Source organism: Hoplias malabaricus, chromosome 17 (assembly GCF_029633855.1).
Source record: "Hoplias malabaricus isolate fHopMal1 chromosome 17, fHopMal1.hap1, whole genome shotgun sequence".
NCBI lineage: Eukaryota > Metazoa > Chordata > Actinopteri > Characiformes > Erythrinidae > Hoplias > Hoplias malabaricus.
This window is the reverse complement of record NC_089816.1, coordinates 15,684,932-15,706,387: the sequence shown is the minus strand read 5'-3', so window position 1 is coordinate 15,706,387 and position 21,456 is coordinate 15,684,932. Positions and strand designations below refer to the sequence as shown.

The 21,456-nt window shown below is 40.1% G+C and overlaps 2 protein-coding genes across 7 annotated transcripts in view; both read right to left on the bottom strand.

Moving 5' to 3' along the window:
- hipk3a (homeodomain interacting protein kinase 3a) overlaps window positions 1-17,369 on the bottom strand; it is a 42,090-nt gene extending 24,721 nt beyond the window's left edge. For both annotated transcript variants that reach the window (XM_066649555.1, XM_066649556.1), the window contains exons 1-2: window positions 16,994-17,369; window positions 11,937-13,116 (exon numbers count right to left, since the gene is read on the bottom strand). In XM_066649555.1, coding sequence (XP_066505652.1) covers window positions 11,937-13,114 — 1,178 coding nt within the window. In that variant the 5' untranslated portion in view covers window positions 13,115-13,116; window positions 16,994-17,369. The remainder of the gene's footprint in view (window positions 1-11,936; window positions 13,117-16,993) is intronic.
- A 1,188-nt stretch (window positions 17,370-18,557) lies between these two features.
- tcp11l1 (t-complex 11, testis-specific-like 1) overlaps window positions 18,558-21,456 on the bottom strand; it is a 14,232-nt gene continuing 11,333 nt past the window's right edge. For all 5 annotated transcript variants that reach the window (XM_066649336.1, XM_066649332.1, XM_066649334.1 and 2 more), the window contains exon 10: window positions 18,558-20,290. In XM_066649336.1, the coding sequence (XP_066505433.1) occupies window positions 20,073-20,290 (218 nt within the window). In that variant the 3' untranslated portion in view covers window positions 18,558-20,072. The remainder of the gene's footprint in view (window positions 20,291-21,456) is intronic.

Below are 21,456 nucleotides of genomic sequence, written 5' to 3'. Positions count from 1 at the left end.
CTCTAATCCTACAGCTACACCCTAAGGTTGCTGTGGCCGTTTATGATCTGATCAGCATCCAGCGACCCTTAACAACTACAGATACTCACTGAGCCCAGCTCATGAGTGCACAAACCAGCCACTGTATTACTAGCTCTTCACAGGGGTGATCAGAGGCACCTCCCCTCGTCAATGTTTTGCTGAATTAAGCCCTTGACACCTACAGAAGGCTCAACAGTGAAGTCTGGCATCCCAGACCCATCCCCACTCCAAGCCAGCTTTACAGTCCTTTACAGGCTGTACCTAGCCCCACTGGCACCGTTAATGCATGTTCAATGCCACCAGTTCCATGTGATCTCTACATGCTACATCACCAACCACAACAACAGCACCTTGTAACTTGTCTGTGTTCATCTTGTCCACAACCACTGACTAGACCTTTCAGCTGTTTCTGATAACTACTTCACAGCTGCCCTTAGTTTTTGGCTCCTGATGCTGAACTACACAAGCAGGGATGTGGTAGACTTGGCTATAAATCCCCTAACATCTATCTCCAACGGTCTTACATGTGGCTGCCACCCACGTTCCATCATCACAGCCGCCAAGTCCGCATACTTCAGCTTCCTCCTTTTGAATGCTTCTCCTACTGCATCCTCAAATGGAACTGTTAACTCTATGAAATAAACTATCAAATACGTTCACACTCATACACAAACCTAATCACTTTATTACTACAACCACTTGTTAATGTGTTTACCTCTAAGAATTTGCTGTCCAACAAACATGCTTAAACCCTTAGCACCTGATTTTGTCTCCATGTATACCTCCCCAGCGACAAACTAACCTTACGAGCTGATAGAACATGCTTCAGAGTGCCAACCCCTGTACATAATCTACAACTAGGGTCTTAACCTACCCACTGTCCAAGATTTTGTGGAGTTGAAAGGACATCATAAGTTCCTCCAAGCAAAAACTTAATACAACTTGCCTCCATCACCCACAATTCTTGCCAAGTGATCTTCCACTTCTCTAGATTCTCCCAGCGAAGCCACTGGCCTTGTTTTGCCTGTGATGCTGCTGTTGCGCACCGTGCCTCCTCTTCCTGATCACAAATATATCTAGTCATCAATTGCCTTCTCTCTGGTGATGTGGCCTTAGTAAACAAACACTTTCCATGAATCACCAGACCCAATGCCCACTCTTCCGCATGGCACTTGGCCAATCACATCCCTGTATATAAAAATATTACTTTAATCAATAGATCATATTCTGAACTGTATATTTTAAAGCTGTATACTAAGGGAGTGCTGAAATCATTAAAACACTACAAGAGTTGCTATGCCTGAATACAAACCATATTAAATTATTCCACTTAATCAACTACCGCAAAATTGTGGGAACATCTGCATTACATTATATAAAAACACATCAGTAATTTTATAAGGCAAACCACTTCCAAACTCAAACCAGGCTCCTATGTTTGGAGCTAATTCAGATTCATCTCTTTCTTTCTCCTCTTGCCCTGCATTTCTGATTTTACACAATTGCTTTCATCTAGGTTTCTTTGTTATTCTCAATAGAATGTATGTAATTGCTCTCTCAGGCAAGTGGTTGTTTACAGCAAATCGTTACAAAGTTATGATGAAACACATACCTTGCAAAAAAATTAACAGCTATACTGTTTCACGCTTTATTATTGGTTATATTGATATAAAACCTTTTTTATGCTGTCAATGCACAATTACATCTCTTTTAATTACCCACATTATCATAAACTCAAACCAAGCAACAAGAGAAAACTATTTGTTAGTAACGCAATCATCAGAAGCAACGCTTTCAAGGGATGAGGTGTGAAATTAAAACCAAACACAGCAGAGTCCAGGGGATAATGGGCTTTAAATAACTGAGAAGCAGCTCATTTTTCATTTACGGTAACAAGAAACTCGACTCTTTAGGGCAAGCTTTAAGATCATGGTGTCACTGGTGGGGTCGATCAACATCTGTAACTGGCTTAGCAGTTTCACCACACACAAAGCTGCAGAAACAAACTGGGAATTCTAGACCTGAACCGAAGAGACTCTTCTTGTTGTTTCTCTTGCTGGATCATGCATTTATCTGCTAGGGTCTTACCAATAAAGAAATGGAAAATCCTTTGTGGTCCCTGAATTAAACAATTTATACATAGTAGAGCAGGTCACTCACATGATTTCAGCCATGTTTAAAGTAGATTTCACAAAAGATGGAATGCTGTGCAAAATGTATATGAACGTAAACTATTTAAACCAAATATATTTGAGTATACACAAAAACAAAATGCTGAAACTGAGAAATTATTATTATTATTATTTTTTAAATATATATACCCATTTTGAATTTGATGTCAGCAACATGTCCCCAAGCTGCTGAGCAACTGAAATCATATAACAAGCAAGAACAGGAAAAGGATTTCAACTATGGAAAATTCAACTATGTGCAGGGTGATAACTGTAGTAAAATAAATAAAAGCAATTACGTCACAGTAACTGCAAACAGGAGCCAGGTGCAAGAGGTTATAAAAATAAGGGAGAAACCTTAGAAAAAGAATGTGTGCTTCCAGGTGTTTATGTCACACCATCTACACAAAGATATAGAAGATAAAACCTAAATGAATCGATTCTAATGTTTAGAAGGTCAGGCAGCAGACCGCACGTAGCTCCATCCAGGCTGCTCCATTGCATTGCTGTTCTAGAAGCCGCGTGTACAATGCAAACACATGGGTCAGAACACAGCACTTTGTGGGAATCTGGTGGCCAGACTTTTTCCAGAGTTGATCACAAGGTCCGTGCAGCAATGACCAGACATTTCATATGCAAGCTAGGCATTACAGAGCTTAGGCTGAAACAGTAAGGACCTTTTATTATGCCATTGCTAGAGTTGGGGGGTGGCAGGGTCTATCTGCATTGAAACAGTAAACAAACTGCTAGACAAAAGCCTATTCACTGTGGCAACGATCATGCTCTTAATTTGAAAATTATGAGAAAAGCGGCCAGCCTGGCCAACTCATCAATTTCAATATATGCTTGATACACATTTTAAATTCAACACACTATCTCAGTTACTTGTGAGCTGCCTAATTAGCCACCGTAAACATGCGCAGCTTAGTAGTAATTAGACAGCAATGACGACACGCTCACTGCACCCTAGGGTTGTTTGTAATACAGTATACTGAAGTTTTTAAAAATGGTATCTCAAAATGTACGTTGTGTCTTTAAGTACACAATTTCACTCAAGTATTTAAGAGAACCCCATTGAAGCTCACTGACTGCTGTTGTGAGTTGGGTGGGGGAAAGAACAAGCCCAGTGGCCCACAGCAGTTGTGAGTTTAGTGCAGAGTTTGGGTTAAAAGACAGGAAGAAGGATGAAATCAGATATCAAATACTTTGTGCTCACAACTATGAGGCTTTATCCTGTATGTGTGATTAGAGCCTCGGTTCGTTGAAAAATAATCTGCTGTGGTGTGTTAAACCACAAGTTCCTGTTAGGTGCCCAGCTCTGCTTCTAAACAGTGTAGAACTGTCTAATTTTGAATATTTTCAAACTTTTCTGTTCCTCCAAAAATCGATGAAATTGCTCTCAGAAATGGGTTTTTATCGTCAACACGTGTGTCGGTGTGCACTGCTGAGCTGTGCTGAGCAATGTAAACACATCAGAAAACCCTTCACTCGACTTTGTGCTCACAGATATGAGGCTAGGGTAGCCTGACAGTGCACCCCCACACTCACAGCCATACCATGATATAATTATTATTATAATAGTATGAAAAATGTGGATCCCACTACTGGTCTTTGCTGAAACAGTATACTATGTAAAGAGCTGCTTAGGTTTTTGGACAAACCCACTTATGCTTTGAAGAACAAAACAAAACACTAAATAGTAGATATGATTATATCATTTATAAGCTCGGACCAGAAAGTGCAGGCATTCTCCAAGTACACTGATCAAAAGCCAGTTCTTAACACTGTGCAGGCTGAGTCTAATCTCTGCTTAGACCAGCAAGAATTTTCTAAATAAAAAGTGGCAGAGAATGAGGGGAAAGGCTGTTATACTAATCCTTGAAGCTTCTGCATTATCCACCTTAGGAAACAGGTGAAGTTCACATGCATAAAGAATCTGCTCACCTGTAACTGTACCTTATCCCAATTCAAAACACCACAACGGCTAATGCAAGCAGTCATAGGAAGCCCGCTGTGATCGATTTCTGTTTAAAATAGCTGACACACAGAAGTCACAAGGGGTTGTGTAAAAACCCCCTAAAACTGGACTTTGTTCAAACTTGTAGACAAATTAACAGTTTTAGACAGAAGCTTTGAATTTGCTTCACAAAGCAGTCCAAACATAATGAGGTCTGCCCTACACCCAGGGAGCACTAAACCAGACTAAACATTTTGCTGCCCTCTAACTCCACAAGACGTCTGTTCTGCTAGGCGGCTTCAGCACAGATTAGGGCTAACAGGACAATTGCTTGTTTTCTCCTTCTGTGTCTCCCTTTGTGCGAGTGTAACATCATGCCCTCCAGGTCTTTCATCAGACCAGGATCCCAGCCAATTAGGTCTGCCCAGTCTGGAGAGGGCAACTGCAGTCTACTGCTCTAAGTAGTGGCCAAAAGGTTGCACGCAAAACCTATTATAATGAGTAAAAATAAATAAATAAGACTTGATTCGCCTTTCTGTAATAAATAAAAGCTTCAGCCTACATTAGGAACAAAATGCGGTCAGTCTCTGATGTGACATAATGGTCTAACAGAGCTGTTGCTGAGGATTGCTGAATTTAGGGCACAAAAACAGTCAAAATTGGTGGAAAAATCCACACAGTTCAAGTCATGGTCTCCATCCTAGAAATCAGAAATTCAACAATGAAGCCTAGAAGCAAAGCCATCTCAACATACCACAGAGAGAAAGGAATCTATGCAGCGTTTTAAAGAATGCTGTCCTAGATTTTCTATCACAAAAGGCCACTAACTCTGCATTTTCTTTAGAAGCTTGTGATCCATAAATTTTTGTCAGCATTGTCTGAAAGGAGGACAAATATAGAAGGATTAATAAGTATAGTAAGATAGCTGAATCATAATTACTTTTGAAATCTTTTATTCTGAACTCTGAGGGGATTAATTTCTCTTTCTACCTTTGTATGCACATTATGATATCCATCATCCAGGAAAATCTAGATCAGGGACCATGAAACAGTGCTCACTTTAATACGTGTACCCATCAACTAGAAGTGACAACTACAGCAATAGCCACATCCATTTTTTGGTACCCATTGTTGCCACATGGCCCTTCAAGTAAATTTCAGTGGTGAAACATTAAAGAGCCTTTAAAAAACAAAAAGCATACCAGCCACAGGGCTAGCGCAGCTTATTTGTGGATCTTGTGCAACATTCTTAAGAAATACAAATAAATGTATTGCACACAAACCATGTATGTTATTTTGCTACATGCTCCAGCAATCAGGAAAAAGGGACAATATCCAAAGTCACTGACGTCAGGTTTGCGGTTGGTTGTCGAACATGCAGATCTCAGATCTTACATGAGGATAAATACTAACTCCACAGCAACAGGTCATGTTTCCACGTTATGTTATCTATGCTAAAAGCAGTACACCTGTACCCTTCTTTTTTTCCCTCTCAAAAAGGACAAACATGCTTTGCAAGAACCTTTAAGGCAACCTCCGAAAAACCTTCTGCAGAGGACTAAGGCATGTCACACCTTTGAACCCTTCCATATCAGACATCTACAGTTGATGCTGTAATGACTTGAAAAAATGCTTTATGAGCCACAGAGGAAAGGGGAAGAGCAGGAGGAAGAAAAAAATACAGTTGCATAATGCAATTACTGTAGTTCTATTAAAGCGGGTACATCACGGTGAACAGATTCATTACTTCGGCTTGTAAGCTCATCACATAAAATATGCTGGATTTAGGAAAGAACCTGAATTCCTGTTTTGTGTTTGGAAAACCAGAAAAACTTTTGCAGTTACAGAAAACAAATGAAACTTTAAAACATGCACCAGACTGGCTTCAAAACATCTACACAGAAAACCCACAAAAACCAGAACCAGGTATCTGAATCTGGACTAACAAGATATAGCTTTGAAATCATAACTCCAAAGTCATGTAGTTTTGGAAAACCCAAGCACGGTATTTTCCAAGTCAGATGAACTCTCAAACTTATATGTCACAGAACACACTACTATTTATGTGGACGATGGCAGGAGCACACTTGATCCATTCAGAACTGAGCTTGGTCACTCTGGCCTGGTAAATGTGAGTGGCTTGTTATGCAACAGACCAGTGAATATTAGCATTCTTAGTGTTTCAGCTAGTCGAACAGCTTGATATAATTAACACTGCTACTGAAAAGCCAGAGTATTTCTCAATCCTCCAGAGCAGTCATCTAAGGTAGAGTGAAACTAAAGGGTCCTGTGTCAATAATTTAAGAAAGTATGCATTCTAGAAAGATTCCACAGAATCAAGAAGGAAAAAAGTTGAGAAAAAAAATGTAAATAAATAAATTCAACTGCAGACAGAAAATATTCTGACTGAGAGGACCTTTAAGACTAAAGATTCCAAACCAATAAATGTCCTATATCCCCCCAAAAATAGTTCAGTCCTAGTATATTAGTTTATTCAACACCAAAACAGGCTTTACCGCTGTTACAAGCAATAAATCCTTGTGCCTTTCTTGCTAAGGGTGTACCGAAGGTTCTAGCCCATTTAATACAGTAGGAAATTATCACATGCTTAGCTTATATTTGACTGTATATGTGACTGTACCAATAACAGATCCTGAGAAGACGAGAGGCATATTCATCATAGTGTACTTAAATTGTTACACCCTCATGTCCACTAAACATTGCCTGTATAAACTGCACTCACAGAGCTTAAAGCAAATTGATCCAATATCATCACACTATCCCAAAGGACTGCTCACTCCCTGCACTGCCATCTGAGTACTGACGAAAGGCTCATCTGATGTGTCTGGAGAGCCTAATTAGACTGGTATTCCTTCACCAAAGGCATGACCTCAGACTTCAAAATGAGGTTTAAGCTCCGGTATGCAGCCCTCAAGCAGGGAAATCTGATCTGGGGTTTGCATGTAAAACAAGATGAAAATCCCAATTTTCAATTCTGAGTTTTACACAAATATTGAACTAGGAATTTGCACAGTGCAAAGGGTGTAAAAACCCTTCTCATCTTTGTTTTTTTTTTTTTTTTCATGTTTGAGAATGTCATTATTAATTTATGAATCTAGTGACCCAATGAACTGACACTGAAGTGGTTACCTTATTTTACATGGAAGTCTACACACGTTAACCTGAGCAACACAGTAAATAATGCACACTAGTTACTTTGGCAGAAACATGATCAAGCGATAGAGCTACATCTACATTTGGAATCTAATATATAATAAAATATAACTAGATATAATGCAAATATGATGCTTCAGTGTATGAGATTAAAATTCAGTTTAACTTCTGACATTTATAAGATAATAATCTCTGTTTTAGCAGTGTAGATTTTTGAATTTCATTTGAAGTATGTTCTCTACAGTGCTAGAAAATAATGCTACAATCCAATGGGTGCTGAAATCTCATGTTGGAATCTTCCTGTGTTGTTGGTAGGTAGGCATATCACAAATCTTACACCTGACGGTAACAATTTTCCACAGTTGTTAACATTAACAATCCTTATTAAAATGTTCACACTACTAATTAACAAAAACTATATTTATTATTTGGGGGCTAAGTAAAAAAACGAAATTAAAAGGTACTAGAAACTTTTCACTGACTGACACACGTCAATCAAGTTCATGCTGCGTCTTTCACCAGTTTGGAGCTACTAATGTCAACAGTGTTGGACGTATGGAGATGGTGCAATTGGGCACATTTTGGCACTAAATTGGGCACTTCAGGCAAGTAGTTTAGTGTTTTGGAAGGCTTACAAGACACTGCAAGGTCCCTAGAGTCAAGTCCCAATACAGCAGTAAAGACCAATTCTTTACCACAGAAAAAGTCCCTTAACCACTAAAAACCCACAACTCATTTTCCACTAAGGTTTACCTAGTACTAAGAGTGGAAAAGCCAGCACATTTAACATACTGCCTCTCAAACAATCATGAGGTTAACCTCCTTGAGGCAAGGCTACATGCTTGCAGTAACACAGAACTGCCTGCCTGTCATAACATGGTGGCTATGAAATGTGAAAAGACCCTGCCTAAATATAGACAAATCAGATGCGTGTGACAAACCCAGTAGGTGACTCTCAGCAGAAGGCAGAATAGGGAAACTCATTTAGAAAAAAAGAGCACTTGTTAGAACAGCTTACACTAGGCCTACGTGACAGTATTTGCATGTTTAAGTTTATTCACAACATTTACAGATTGGGAGCATGATAAAGGAAGTACTGTCACAGCAGTATAATTTACCATCTACTCACCACTATGCAGTACTATATATAGCTATAACTATAATTATAGTTAGATTTTGAAGAATAAGATAATCTCACAGTAATAAATGACGAGATCTTGCGAATTCACCACGTGAGAATATTTCTTATGAAGCTTGAACATGTCTCGCCCAAATCAGTTGGGTTGTATGCACTTTTTTAAGAGGGATCTGACTGCACAGTAGCAATGGTGGCGAGTCCAACATTTCAGCAGTCAGAGAGGTATAGCTTCTAATGCATCTTGTATGTCTTGGAATGTCGGAGTTGGAGGTAAACCGCACAGAAGAGCTCCCGCTACTTTAATTGTATGTCCAGCTGCATTTTGGATTCCCAGTGAAAACAAACGGTAACAGAGTGACAAACAAGACACAAACCGTTTGGAAGCACTAAGAAAATCATACCATACACCACGGCTAATACAAGCACTATGCAAAAACACTTACAGCACCACCATGGCTCTCTACTGAAGCCAGTCGTGCCTGTAAAGAAATTGAAAAAAGGGTAGACAACACTTACAAAAGCCTTTGGACCTCAACTTCCAAAGTCAAGTGCTAGAGCCACAGCAATAACAAGAGACATAGGTGTGACATGAGACCATTTTCAATCAGTACCCGTCTTTTTTTGTTGTTGTGTTTGAAGAAAACTGATAGTCTCTGCTTGCACTTTAAGCATAGACTTGGTGTATCTGGTTGTGGTTTGCACTATACAGGAGACTCAGTCATACAGGAGAGAAACTAGTCTGTTGAGTTTGCGTTTTCTGACTTTGTCAAATTAACCTATTTTTCCAGACATATTTTTCATCTTTGAAAGTTTCTTAAAAATATTTAAAAATCTTGTCTCGTTCTCGTGATCCCAATATCGTGTCTCATCACACCCATAATAATGAGAGTACAGAGTCAAAATAACTGATGTTCAGGCTTCACCAATTACATTAGAGCAAATACTTATTTAAAAATTGTAGGCAATGTGAAGGAGCTAAGGTTTATCACATATCAATCACTTAGCACAGTATAATATCCCTCCCTTTAAAATGAATGAAATACAACTGAAAAGCCTTGAAATTGTCGCCATGAGTTATTTATTGTTTCAAGGGTGCAACCAGCACACTTCACTCCCTCTGCTGAAATATGGAGAACAAACAGACCTGCCCCAATCACATTCAAGATAGTGCCAAAGGGCAGAAAATATTGCTTTGGCCATTTAAACCTCCAGAATATAAGGACCAAGTTCTCCTTTATCTATTTCAGCTGATAACCTTGCCACAAACTGTCATGGCTGCGCACACAACAGGCTGTACTCTTCTGTGAGACATTATGTCCTAAAGCCTATTCAAATATGTAAGGGATGAGGTGGAGTAGAGGTGTGGTTATGGTGCTGTTTGTTTGCACAGATCACTGGGTATTGGGAGTAAAATGAGTACAAGTTCACAAATACAATATATAGTGTCCATATTTAAGAAATGCTGCTCATAGAATTAAAAAGTCAAATGAAGACATAATTAACCAAAGAATTCCACTGAAAAATTATCCTGGCTTCTAAGTGGCTTTCCTGCGAGGCAGAACATTCTTTTACATTCCTTTACAAACATGGCTGACATAACATGCTAAAACAAACCTGTGACACAGACAACAAAGGAAAAAGCTAAAAATGCCTCCATGTGATCTCGGCACAAACTAATTTGAACGTGTCTTTCTCTGAAAGGGACGTGTGTTTTTTTTACGTGTTGAGTTCTCCAACGATGTCTGCCCCCGCTAAAACTCGCTGTCATAAACAAGGATTTCGTCACTGAGGCCTGCCTTGAGGTGTAAGGAATGCATGCATGAGGCTGTTGAAGTGGTCCAGATTACCAAACTATAGGGCCAGTCCCACACTGTTAGTAAAGTCTCAATGCAAATTCTTTTACTCAAAGAATAACCAGAAGGAAAAGTCCTTGAACTTGTTAGGGTTTATTAGAGAAATATGGAAAGCTGAGCAGAGAAGGATTTGTACCACAAGTGCTTCCTTTTTATGACAAAGCCACACTGGACCATTTTACACAAGTACAATATCTACTGACCATTTAATGCTTTTAATTCATTTTAACACATTTAAATGTCATTCATTCATTATCTGTAAGCGCTTATCCAACTCAGGGTCGCGGTGGGTCCAGAGCCTACCTGGAATCATTGGGCGCAAGGCGGGAATACACCCTGGAGGGGGCGCCAGTCCTTCACAGGGCAACACACACACACACACACACACACCCCTACGGACACTTTTGAGTCACCAATCCACCTACCAACGTGTGTTTTTGGACTGTGGGAGGAAACCCACGCGGACACAGGGAGAACACAACACACTCCTCACAGACAGTCACCCGGAGGAAACCCACGCAGACACTGGGAGAACACACCAACTCCTCACAGACAGTCACCCGGAGGAAACCCATGCAGACACAGGGAGAACACACCACACTCCTCACAGACAGTCACTCGGAGCGGGAATCAAACCCACAACCTCCAAGCCCCTGGAGCTGTGTGACTGTGACACTACCTGCTGCGCCACCGTGCCGCCCACATTTAAATGCAATTAAGAAAATTATTCAATTATTGTTCACCATCACGAATGAATTTTAAAGAACTATATAACAATGTTTAGATGTTTTAAGTCAATATTACACCCATGTACTACTCTATAACGTCTCTTTTGGTTTTTTTTGTTAAACCAATCTTAACTTTTAATCCAATTTATTTTTTTAACCTAGACTATTTCAACTGAGTTTCAACTACAGGGCAGCAGCATAACTCTTACACCACAAGAGTTAAAACAACAAACTCTCTACCTCTAAACCCTCATGTACATCTGACCTAAATTACAATGCTTCACCGACCATGACAGAGGACGAGATTTAAGCAAGCTTGAAGTCGCTCAAGTTATTTGGTAGGTTTTTAAAAGCAACCTACACCTAAAACCATCTACATTATCAAAATAAATTATAATAGCTTCATTCATGCACAACCAGTGAACCAATGCATTACCCACTTCTTTAAATGCTTAAGCCCAGTTACATAACTATGTTTGGGTGTAACCTCACAGTGGTCAAACCAACCAAAAAAAAAATAAATAAATAAATAAATAAATAAATAAATAAAAACGTATTATTCACAGAAAAGCATCCACATTACATAATTCTGCTGGCAGTCTACATAAGCAAGACTTCCTCTCTTGGACTTCCTTAAAATTAAGCCCCAACAATTGCAACAGCTTAGTTTAGGAGCTCAGGAAAAAACAAAGAGTGCTACAAATTGTGTTAAGAACTGAGAACTCTTTAACAATAAAAACACCTTCATAAATAAATATGAATAACACAATTTAATCCTAGATCACGCTTCCTATGTCAATATATATATTATAATGAATCCCATGCACAAAAACAAAGAGCGCCATGTAACAAAAAAAAGGACTACATGAAAGACAAAAAAGTAATACAACTCACCTGTAATAGCGTGACTGCAGGTAAGTAGAACACACTGCTTTGGAGACATGGCTAGCTGAGCCGAAGTCTATGACTTTGACGCGGTAGGGCTGCCGGACAGGGTCCACCAGCATGATGTTTTCAGGCTTGAGGTCTGCATGAATCAGTCCCAGGCTCTTTAGCTTCTTCAGCGCTGTGGCCACCTGCTGCAGCATGGGCCTGATGATCTTCAACGGCAGAGGGCTGAACTTGTTCTGCTTCAGGAAGTCATACAGGTTCTGCTCAAGCATCTCAAACACCAGGCAGGTGTGGCTGCAGTGCTGGAAGCACTCAAAGGCACGCACCAAGTTGTGCTCCTCCGCGTTCTCGCTGCTCAGGCGAGCCAAGATGCCCACTTCAATTTGGCCTTGCCGTGCATACGAAGGGTGATTTTTCAGGATCTTCACTGCCACTATCTCATTGGTGCCCCTTTTCCAGCATTTGACTACCTGCCCAAAGGTGCCACGGCCTAGGAACTCCAACACCTCATACGTGTGCTTCATAGAGCATAGGACCTCGTGCTGAACAAGCTGGTAGTCCCCATCACCTGCTGCCCCTGTCCTGTTCTGTTCGGAGGGCGCCACACCTGTGGCTGTACTCCCCATGTTGCTTTGCATCATGGCAGGTAGCGTGGAATGCTCCTCTACTATCTGCATGGTGCTCTTACTGTTACTGTCAAGCTCCTCACCTTTGCGTTTAAACCCACATCGTAGGTTTCCGTCTACAGAATTCAAACCTCCGCTCCTCCTCCTCTTGTTTTCCTCTTCCTCGCCCTCCTGCTCCTCTTCCTCTAACTCACCTCCAGAAGCTTTGCTCTGGCCACTGTCTCCTCTGTCCTCCTCACCTGCTGTGATCAAGCCAAAGCCACGCCCCAAAACTCCCCCTGGCTCCACGCACCTGAAGGGTGAGAGCAGCCTAGTGGGAGTTGACGAAGAACACACAGTCTGTAACGAGGGTCTAGCAGTCTCCCACGTTTCTGTCTTTGACGACGGGACAATATTGGTTGGGTGTGCAATACAGAGATTCACACCGACCACATAGGTTCGAGGGGTCTTCTCATGGTACACACAGCCGCTGGCATCCACTTTCCTCACGCTGCTAAAGGCACTTGTCTGAGGTTGATACACATGCGGTGGGCAGACCAAAACCTGTGAGGCCATACCTGGAAAACAAAAGGCAGGAACACATCATTGACCAAGGTAAAATATGTCAGTGATTCATACTTAAGAAGTGCACATTCTTATTTGGTTGATTACAAGAACTGGCATTTTATTACATATGTCGTGTCTCACTTTTGTACTTTTAGAATCAAGGCTTGATAAAAAACAGACGAAACAACACCTCAAACAGTATGGTACTAAATTTTAAAATTTAAAGTTTAATTTTTGCAGACACGCTTACTGTGGAATACTGATATAATTAATTACAATACAAATAATACTGCCAAAATTTCCCATCCCTGCATATAAAACCATTTAATATTTTTATCATTACTTGCAATAAAGCAAATTAGAGCTAAACGATATTGCCAAAAATTTAAATCACAATATATTTCTTAAGATATAATTCTGATGTCAATGTTAACAATAAAATAGCTGTCGAAAAACTGCCATAAACTCAAAGCAACATGATATCAGCATCAAACAAAGCCATCTTGGCTTTGTCAATAGTAACATTTTTAAAATAACTTTAAAATTAAATGCAATGAACTGAGAGCAGCGACCTGTAATGACCATCAGTCAGTGACAGATGCTGTAAAAAAATAATATAGGACTACTGATGTGTATAAAAATCATATAATTGTTATTGAAATATTTTATATTGTGATATTGATATTTAATTATTGTCCAACACATTTCTCACTTGCAGCTCACTGAACATTTGTAGAAATTAAATTCGGTATTTAATGACATTTTTGTTGGTCTCAACAACAGACCTACTTGCCTTGTAATGGTAATTATACTTATATAATATATTAATGGAATAAAAATTAGGCTAATATGCATAAAAATACAAAAGAAACACCCCTTTGCATCACAAACATATCTCAGAAACCAGTGCCATTAAGAGACAGAGCCTTGCCATTAGCTGGTGGAGATTAGTCACGCTAGTTACACAGGAGCTGCTTATGCTGGCACAACATATGGCACAAGTTTAGACAGGACAACAGGTGTGTCCGAAAAAGACATGCACATAATCACACGCCCGCATTTCATGTATGAGAACTTTAATGAGAAAATTAAAGCGGAGAGGAAACAATGATGTGGATGGGGAGCAGCCCAGTAACAAATGTGGACCAAGTCTTGTTGCAATGATCTGTACCTGACTGATTGAAAACCCCTCTAGCCACACCATGAAATATTTATGTGCTAGAAGTCTTGTATACAGATTTCAGCACTCATTTATTTCAAGATGTTTGATGATCAAAAGCTCAGAACAATAGCCAGCCTTTCAAAACAACATGAAAGATTCATGTTTCATATCACAATGTGCTGTATATAGACTGCGAAACTCATTAATCGGAAGATATCTAATTTAAGTTCCGAAGAATACCCAGCCTCTCAAAACAATTCATTCATTCATTATCTGTAACACTTATACAGGTCAGGGTCGCGGTGGGTATAGAGCCTACCTGGAATCATTGGGCACAAGGCGGGAATACACCCTGGAGGGGGGGCCAGTCCTTCACAGGGCAACACAGACACACACACACACATTCACTCACACCTACGAACACTTGAGTCGCCAATCCACCTACCTGCTGTGCCACTGTGCCGCCTGCCTCTCAAAACAAACACAAGGTAATTCAGGAAAAACTGTTATGTGATCTCTGACATTATACAGACACCGTTTAGTTGCAATTTTAAATTAAATTAATTCGATATGTTCACGTAGACATGACACTTTAAAACTGATTTTTAAGTTAAATAATCATTAACCTAAATAACCAACAGGTTTCCATTCTGGGAATATGCTTTTCATCTGAAACAATCCATGCAGAAAAAAATTAGGGCCTAAATAATTTCTAATCATTTTCACTAATCAGTTTCTAATGTACAGAAGTGTAGTTGCTATATTTAAGTTATTTTCTTGGGATATAGAACTAACACATTTGCAAATAGAAATGGATGTAAATACTGATAACTTTAAAAATGATATACAGGAGGTCCTCCTTGGGTTCCGTCAGTCCCGAGTTACGATGTTTCGTGGTTACGACAAATCTCCCATTTACTGTATAAAGCCTTGTTTCGACTCAAGTGGTTTTGCGTTGTAAACGTCGTAACGTGAACTTCGGAAGAATACACGGTTACGCGGCTCGGAACCGAGGAGGATAGGTGTTAGGATAGGATAAGTGCTTACAGTATTTTATTTACGTACAGTATGTACGTATGTTCCGACTTACACCGGAAATTGGTATACGACGCGACGTAGGAACGGATCAACGTCGTAAGCCGAGAACCCCCTGTACTATTTGGTACTTTGTTATGCCTATATAAAAAACCTAAATAATGAACTTAAAGGAGTATTTTCCTAAAACAATTTGCACTTTAAGTTTGAAACTGGGGAACTCTTCAACACTCCTAAGCCCGAACCACATGTAAGCAAAGCTTTCTTAGCCCAACGCAGCATGATCCTGCTGCATCCATTAGGCCACTCCAGCCAAGGTGTTGGGTTACACCTCCCTCTCTCTCTCACCGTCTTGTATTTTCAACTGCTGCCGTCTGCCAAGGACAGGTGGCGACTGACCATTCCCTACGTCAGTAACCAATGGAGTTAGTGAGAGAGGGAAGGAGGGGGGCAGTTTGGAGAATAACACCTGTTGACGCTGCAACTGTTTTATGCAAACAACAGGAAATTACAGGGAGCTGCATTTGCCCCAAAACAAAAACAGCTTAACGAGAGAGGATTTTTCCTCTTGGCAGAAAGTGTTTTAAAATAAGGCTGCCATTATTTTCAATTGTTCTCAGTAATTCACATAAAAATGTACGAAAGAACACTGGACAAATGTCCATGTTTGATACCTTCCATGAATATTTACAAATAAATTAAAAATATATAGAAACGGGCTAAATCTTCACACATATGTAACATGAATAACCTGCACAATAGACCAGTGTTGTCTAAAGGTTCTGTTCTTCAATCTTCATATATGTTTGTAAAATCAGACAAATCTACCTATACGACAATTCCATCAATAATTATCTGCCAATATGATTCAGATATCATTATCTCACAATTTTCTTGCAATCTATTGATAGGAAAATGTATTAAAAATTATATAGAAAACATCTTTAATATTTTGCTACGTACACATTTAGTGTGTTTAGGTCCCAAACGTGAAATACAATATAAAAACACTAATTCTACATGTGCGTGACATTTGTAGACATATAACCTAATATTTATCACCAGGATAAATCAACGAGATATCTGATCACGCGTCTAAACTTTGGAATAACCCTGCACATTAATGTAAATTCGTTTTTTTTTAAATTCTGCATTAGTCTGTAAAGTTTTCCACAACACCTCACGATAGTAAATATGTTTAAAATAAGAGATTGAAAGGCACATAGCTGTTATCAGTACGTGCTAAAGTTGTGGCTGCTGCTGTAGTTGTTGTCGACTGACGGAGAAAAACGACGATAAACACTGAGGTAAACTTTGACTTAGGAAAACGAGTCTGACATAAATGTTAGCTTGTATGTCGTTCTCGTAATATTTTTGTTCCTCCAACTCGACCCAAGACCTTTTTAAACCACGCAACACAGCAAAAAAAAACAACTTTTTCCGCACCCAACTGTTAAGCAAGTTAGCAGAAGGCTAGCTGTTTTGAAGTTTGCTTCCCTATTCGCCAACTCTTCGTTCCACCTTAAAGGGCGCTGGCAGCAACACTCTGAAGCCTTGAGCGCCGTTACGCACGTTCTGCGCCGTTTAAGGTGGAATTGAGAATTAGTATACGAAGCTCGTATACAAGAAGCGCAGGTAAAAAAAATATATATAAAAAGCCTCGTTATTCCAAAGCCAAACAATGTTATTACCTTCACAGCCAGCAACCGTCGTCGAAATGTGAGGCTCCTCTGAACATGTCAGGGGTTTAATATAGCTCAAAACACTTGCTGAGCTGCCATCTTGTCCTCTCGTTGGAAAACGAGGGAGCGAAAGCCGTCGTCTCCCTCATTTTCTTAATTAAACTGTTCACAAACTCGCGAAACTAAGCCATTAATGTGAGCCAACTCGGGTCCGCCGTTAAGTTAAAGATGTCCTGTACGATAAGGGGAGCATTTAAACTTCATTTCGAGGGCGATTAAAGCCCAATCTGCCTTCCACTCGGAGATAGGCGGATAAGGCGAAACCTCTGCTGCTGCCCCGCTGCAACTGCAACTCGCTCCAGAACCGTCGAACCGTCTGGTCCTTCCTCTTTCTCCACTCTTCTGCCACCAGACCGCGGCGCATTATTGCCACCTTCTGAGTGGGAGAACAAGGGGTGGACGATATGAACACCTAACGCCACCTTGTGATAAAGACAGGGCAGTGGCCACAGATACTGACTTTGCTAGTGGCCTACTAAACTTCATCATTTTTTAAAGACCCAGTCCAGTCTTTTTACCACGTTAACGTATAATACAACAAACATATACATGTATAAGGCATGAGTGAAATAAGCAGTTAACCAAGTAGTTAGCCAAGGTTCAGCATTTGCTTACTGAAACTGTAAGATTCAGAGAGCCAGGCTTTTTATGTCATAAACCTAAGAAGCCAGTCCCATCCACCCACAAGGCAGGACTTGAATGAAGGCGAATGCATAATCTGATTTTATTTTCATGACAACAGCTTATAAATATGTAATTTTAAATAAACATGGGGTGGCACGATGGCGCAGTAGGTAGTGTCGCAGTCACACAGCACCAGGGGCCTGGAGGATGTGGGTTTCGATTCCCGCTCCGGGTGACTGTCTGTGAGGAGTGTGGTGTGTTCTCCCTGTGTCTGCGTGGGTTTCCTCCGGGTGACTCTCTGTGAGGAGTGTGGTGTGTTCTCTCTGTGTCTGCGTGGGTTTCCTCCGGGTGCTCCAGTTTCCTCCCACGGTCCAAAAACACACGTTGGCAGGTGGATTGGAGACTCAAGTGTCCGTAGGTGTGAGTGAATGTGTGGGTGTTGCCCTGTGAAGGACTGGCGCCCCCTCCAGGGTGTATTCCCACCTTGTGCACAATGATTCCAGGTAGGCTCTGGACCCACCTCGACCCTGAATTGCATAAGCAGTTACAGATAGTGAATGAATGAGTGAATGAGTGAATTTCAGGTTAGGACGTGTCCATATACATTTGGCCATATAGCCTTTCAAGCTTAGTAGTGTGCCATTTTAAAAGCAGCATAACACTGTCCTCTACACAGGTCTACCTGACAGGTGCTGCACTGTACAATACACATAATAAATAAATCAGTAAATTAATGAATTAATTATAAGGCAGATTATTCCATAGCATCCCTGGGGACCTGCTACACTCAGGGAGAATAAACTGCAACCAAGTAAGTTGAGGTGAGGCTGATGATGTTCCTTCACTTTTTTTTATTTCAAAAATCACACATTTACACAGAGATGATTGCAGTCCTGTTTATTTAGGAAGTCCGTCAGGTTAAAGCTGTGAATTTCTGACATACAACAAAACAATCAATACTGCACACAAGGATAAGAAGCAACATCATCTATACAATGAGAGGAGTTGCAAATAGAAGCTCATTGCTGTAAATATTTCCCATGTACACAGTTGGACTCTTCTGGATGCATCAAGGTGCTGAGTACATTATGCTACTGGAATATGTTAAAATACAGGTAAAATGCTGTGTGACCCTCGCTTTTAATGTCTTGGCCCCCTCATAAACACTTTTAAGGAAAAAGTATGATAGCCATGTGTTAGTTCAAGCCTGTAGTTTATATTTGTTAAAATGCCTTTAGTCTCTTTTCTCTCTCCCTCTCTCTAAATACTGCACTGTAAAAACGTGACAGAAACACAGAATAGATCTGCTAGCGATGTGAAAATGACCTTTTTCAAAACGTGCTTGGCATTATGCTTTAGATAAATCACTGCACATAGAAAAGAATTCGTTAAAAAAGGTTGTTAAGTGTTCTCTCTGGAAACACCAGGACAGGTTTTAAAACCAGCTTAACCTAAACAGGGAAGAGAGGTTGTATTTAACCAAAGGTAAGCACTCCACAAAGTAAGGCACCAGTCAAATTCTCTACCCGTTCACCTCCTAACCCAAGCTAATACAGCATGACCACATCAGTGTGTGGCTCTTCTCACAATGCACCAGCCTATTTCCTGCTCAGACCAGGGGTGGGGGGTCAGTAAACGGATTAAAAACCACATAAACGTGAGCAGACATTAAACACAAGTTATTAGTTTTAAGGGGGGCATCAGTCAATATTATTCACAACTACAGTACCTCACCTTTAAAGGTGTAGGAGAAATAGATCAGAAAGTACCCTGAATGGCTTGTGGATGACAGTTCCATCACATTCTGGCTGTTTCTGTTGTGTTCATGGCATTTAGGTGAATATGAAAAGAAGGCTGGACTGAGGTATGGCTTTTGAAAAGCCACTGGGGGGAGTGAGGGTGTATAGGGGATAGCAACAGCAACAACAACAACAACAACAACAACAACATTAGCTGCTTTAGTAACAATTGTCAGTTATTGTTTATTTAATTTTATGACAGAAACTGATTTATTACGGTCTCCTAATGGCATTTAAACATAAAAATACTAGCCCTGCATATTCAACTGAAATTTATATGGCCACAGTACCATGCCATTTTAAAATGGAAAGGGAAAAACAAAAATACCCCAACAAGTTCATCCTTTAGTTTCTTAAATTCCAATTAATGAATCCCAGCCTCCACCCAAAAGGCAAAAATCATGTCTTTACGCATTTCTAAAGGTCCCTGATATGAAATGCAGTGAGAAGAGGACAGAAATACCTAATCTGTGATATAATCCCTTGATAACTTGGACTGCAGGTGAGCTTAGGGGACCTAATCAGCAATTCCAGTAACACATTTGATCCTATGACCCTACGGTAGACTGCCTGGTTCATTCTACTTATCAGCGCAGGTGAACCGCTTAAGTGTCTGCACTTCCTCCAAGCTGAGGGATGTCCTGTAGGATTTTCTGGTAGAACGGAGAGTAGACAAGCTTGTTGAAATTAACCAAGTGACTCAGTCTGATTCCAACATCCTCTAGCTCTTTACTGATTGGTGCCAGACCTCCGGGAAGTGGTGGGGGGCTTTTATGAGGGCTTACCTCCAAAAAGCCCATGAGATAGGCCTGGATCCGAGAATCTGTGGACAGAGGTAGGCTAAGTGATTGAATACAACAAGAAATGAAAAATAAGAACCTATTTTGGATAAAAGTAATGACTAAATTTGCTTGGCCTTTATAGGGATGTTATTATTTTATAGTATAATAAATATAATATTAACAAAACCCTTCCATTTTACTATTAAAATGGAAGGGGGGGGGGGGGGGGTGGTGGCTGACCAACCAATTAAATGTTTACAGAGAAGGGTTATCGACCAATAACAGTAGCTCTACAGTCAGACCGTCCAATCAGAAGATTTTAGGCTACTTCACCACGACCCCTTCTCACTCAAGCGAACCAATCGGAGTAGGGGAGTGCGGGACTAGTTTGTGAACGAAACACTTCTCGAAGTTCTATGTAAGCTCTAGAAAAACAAAATCCCAGACGTTTTTTTAAGTCTGAAAAAGAGGACATGTCCGGGTAAAAGAGGAAGTCTGGTCACCCTAATTATACTTACAGGAAAGGTGTATAATTACAGAGGTATATCAACTAAGGCACGTCTAACATGCCTAAGGCTGGCCGGAACAGCATTTCATATTATTTCTGGTATTTCCAAATTAATACTAATATATCGTTGGCTGTCCAATTAAAAACACGTATCTCCACTTTGGTCAGTTGGAACACAGCACATGTCCTTCACACTCTGTAAAAAATTCATGATGAACAGATCAATAGGAATGCTCCAAAATTACTTAAAACAAAAAAAATTTTTCCATTGATTTCCATTGACATTTAAGAAGGTTTTTTCCTTCTCTGTAAAGTTGTTTGAGAAATTATATTAATTTATATTAATATTCAGGCTAAAGCTCAGGTGCTTGAGCTCTGCCTTATGCTACAGTAACTTCAGTTGTATCTCTCTTGCTCAAATCTTTATTTTTAACAGCATCCCAGGTTTCAGTATTTTTTCTCCATTTTACAACTATAATTTTATTTGAAAATTTCCCCCCTTTTTCAATGGAAACCTGTAGTGATATACAATTGAACATAGACTGCACTGTTCAAATATTAAACTTTTAAAAGCTTACTTTGAATGACTTGGCTAAGCACCAGCTCTATGAAAGCTAAGCTAAAAAAGCTAATGAAAGCTAATGATGGCTAAGCACCAGCTCTATGAAAGTGTCAAACAAATAAATACAGTGGAATTTG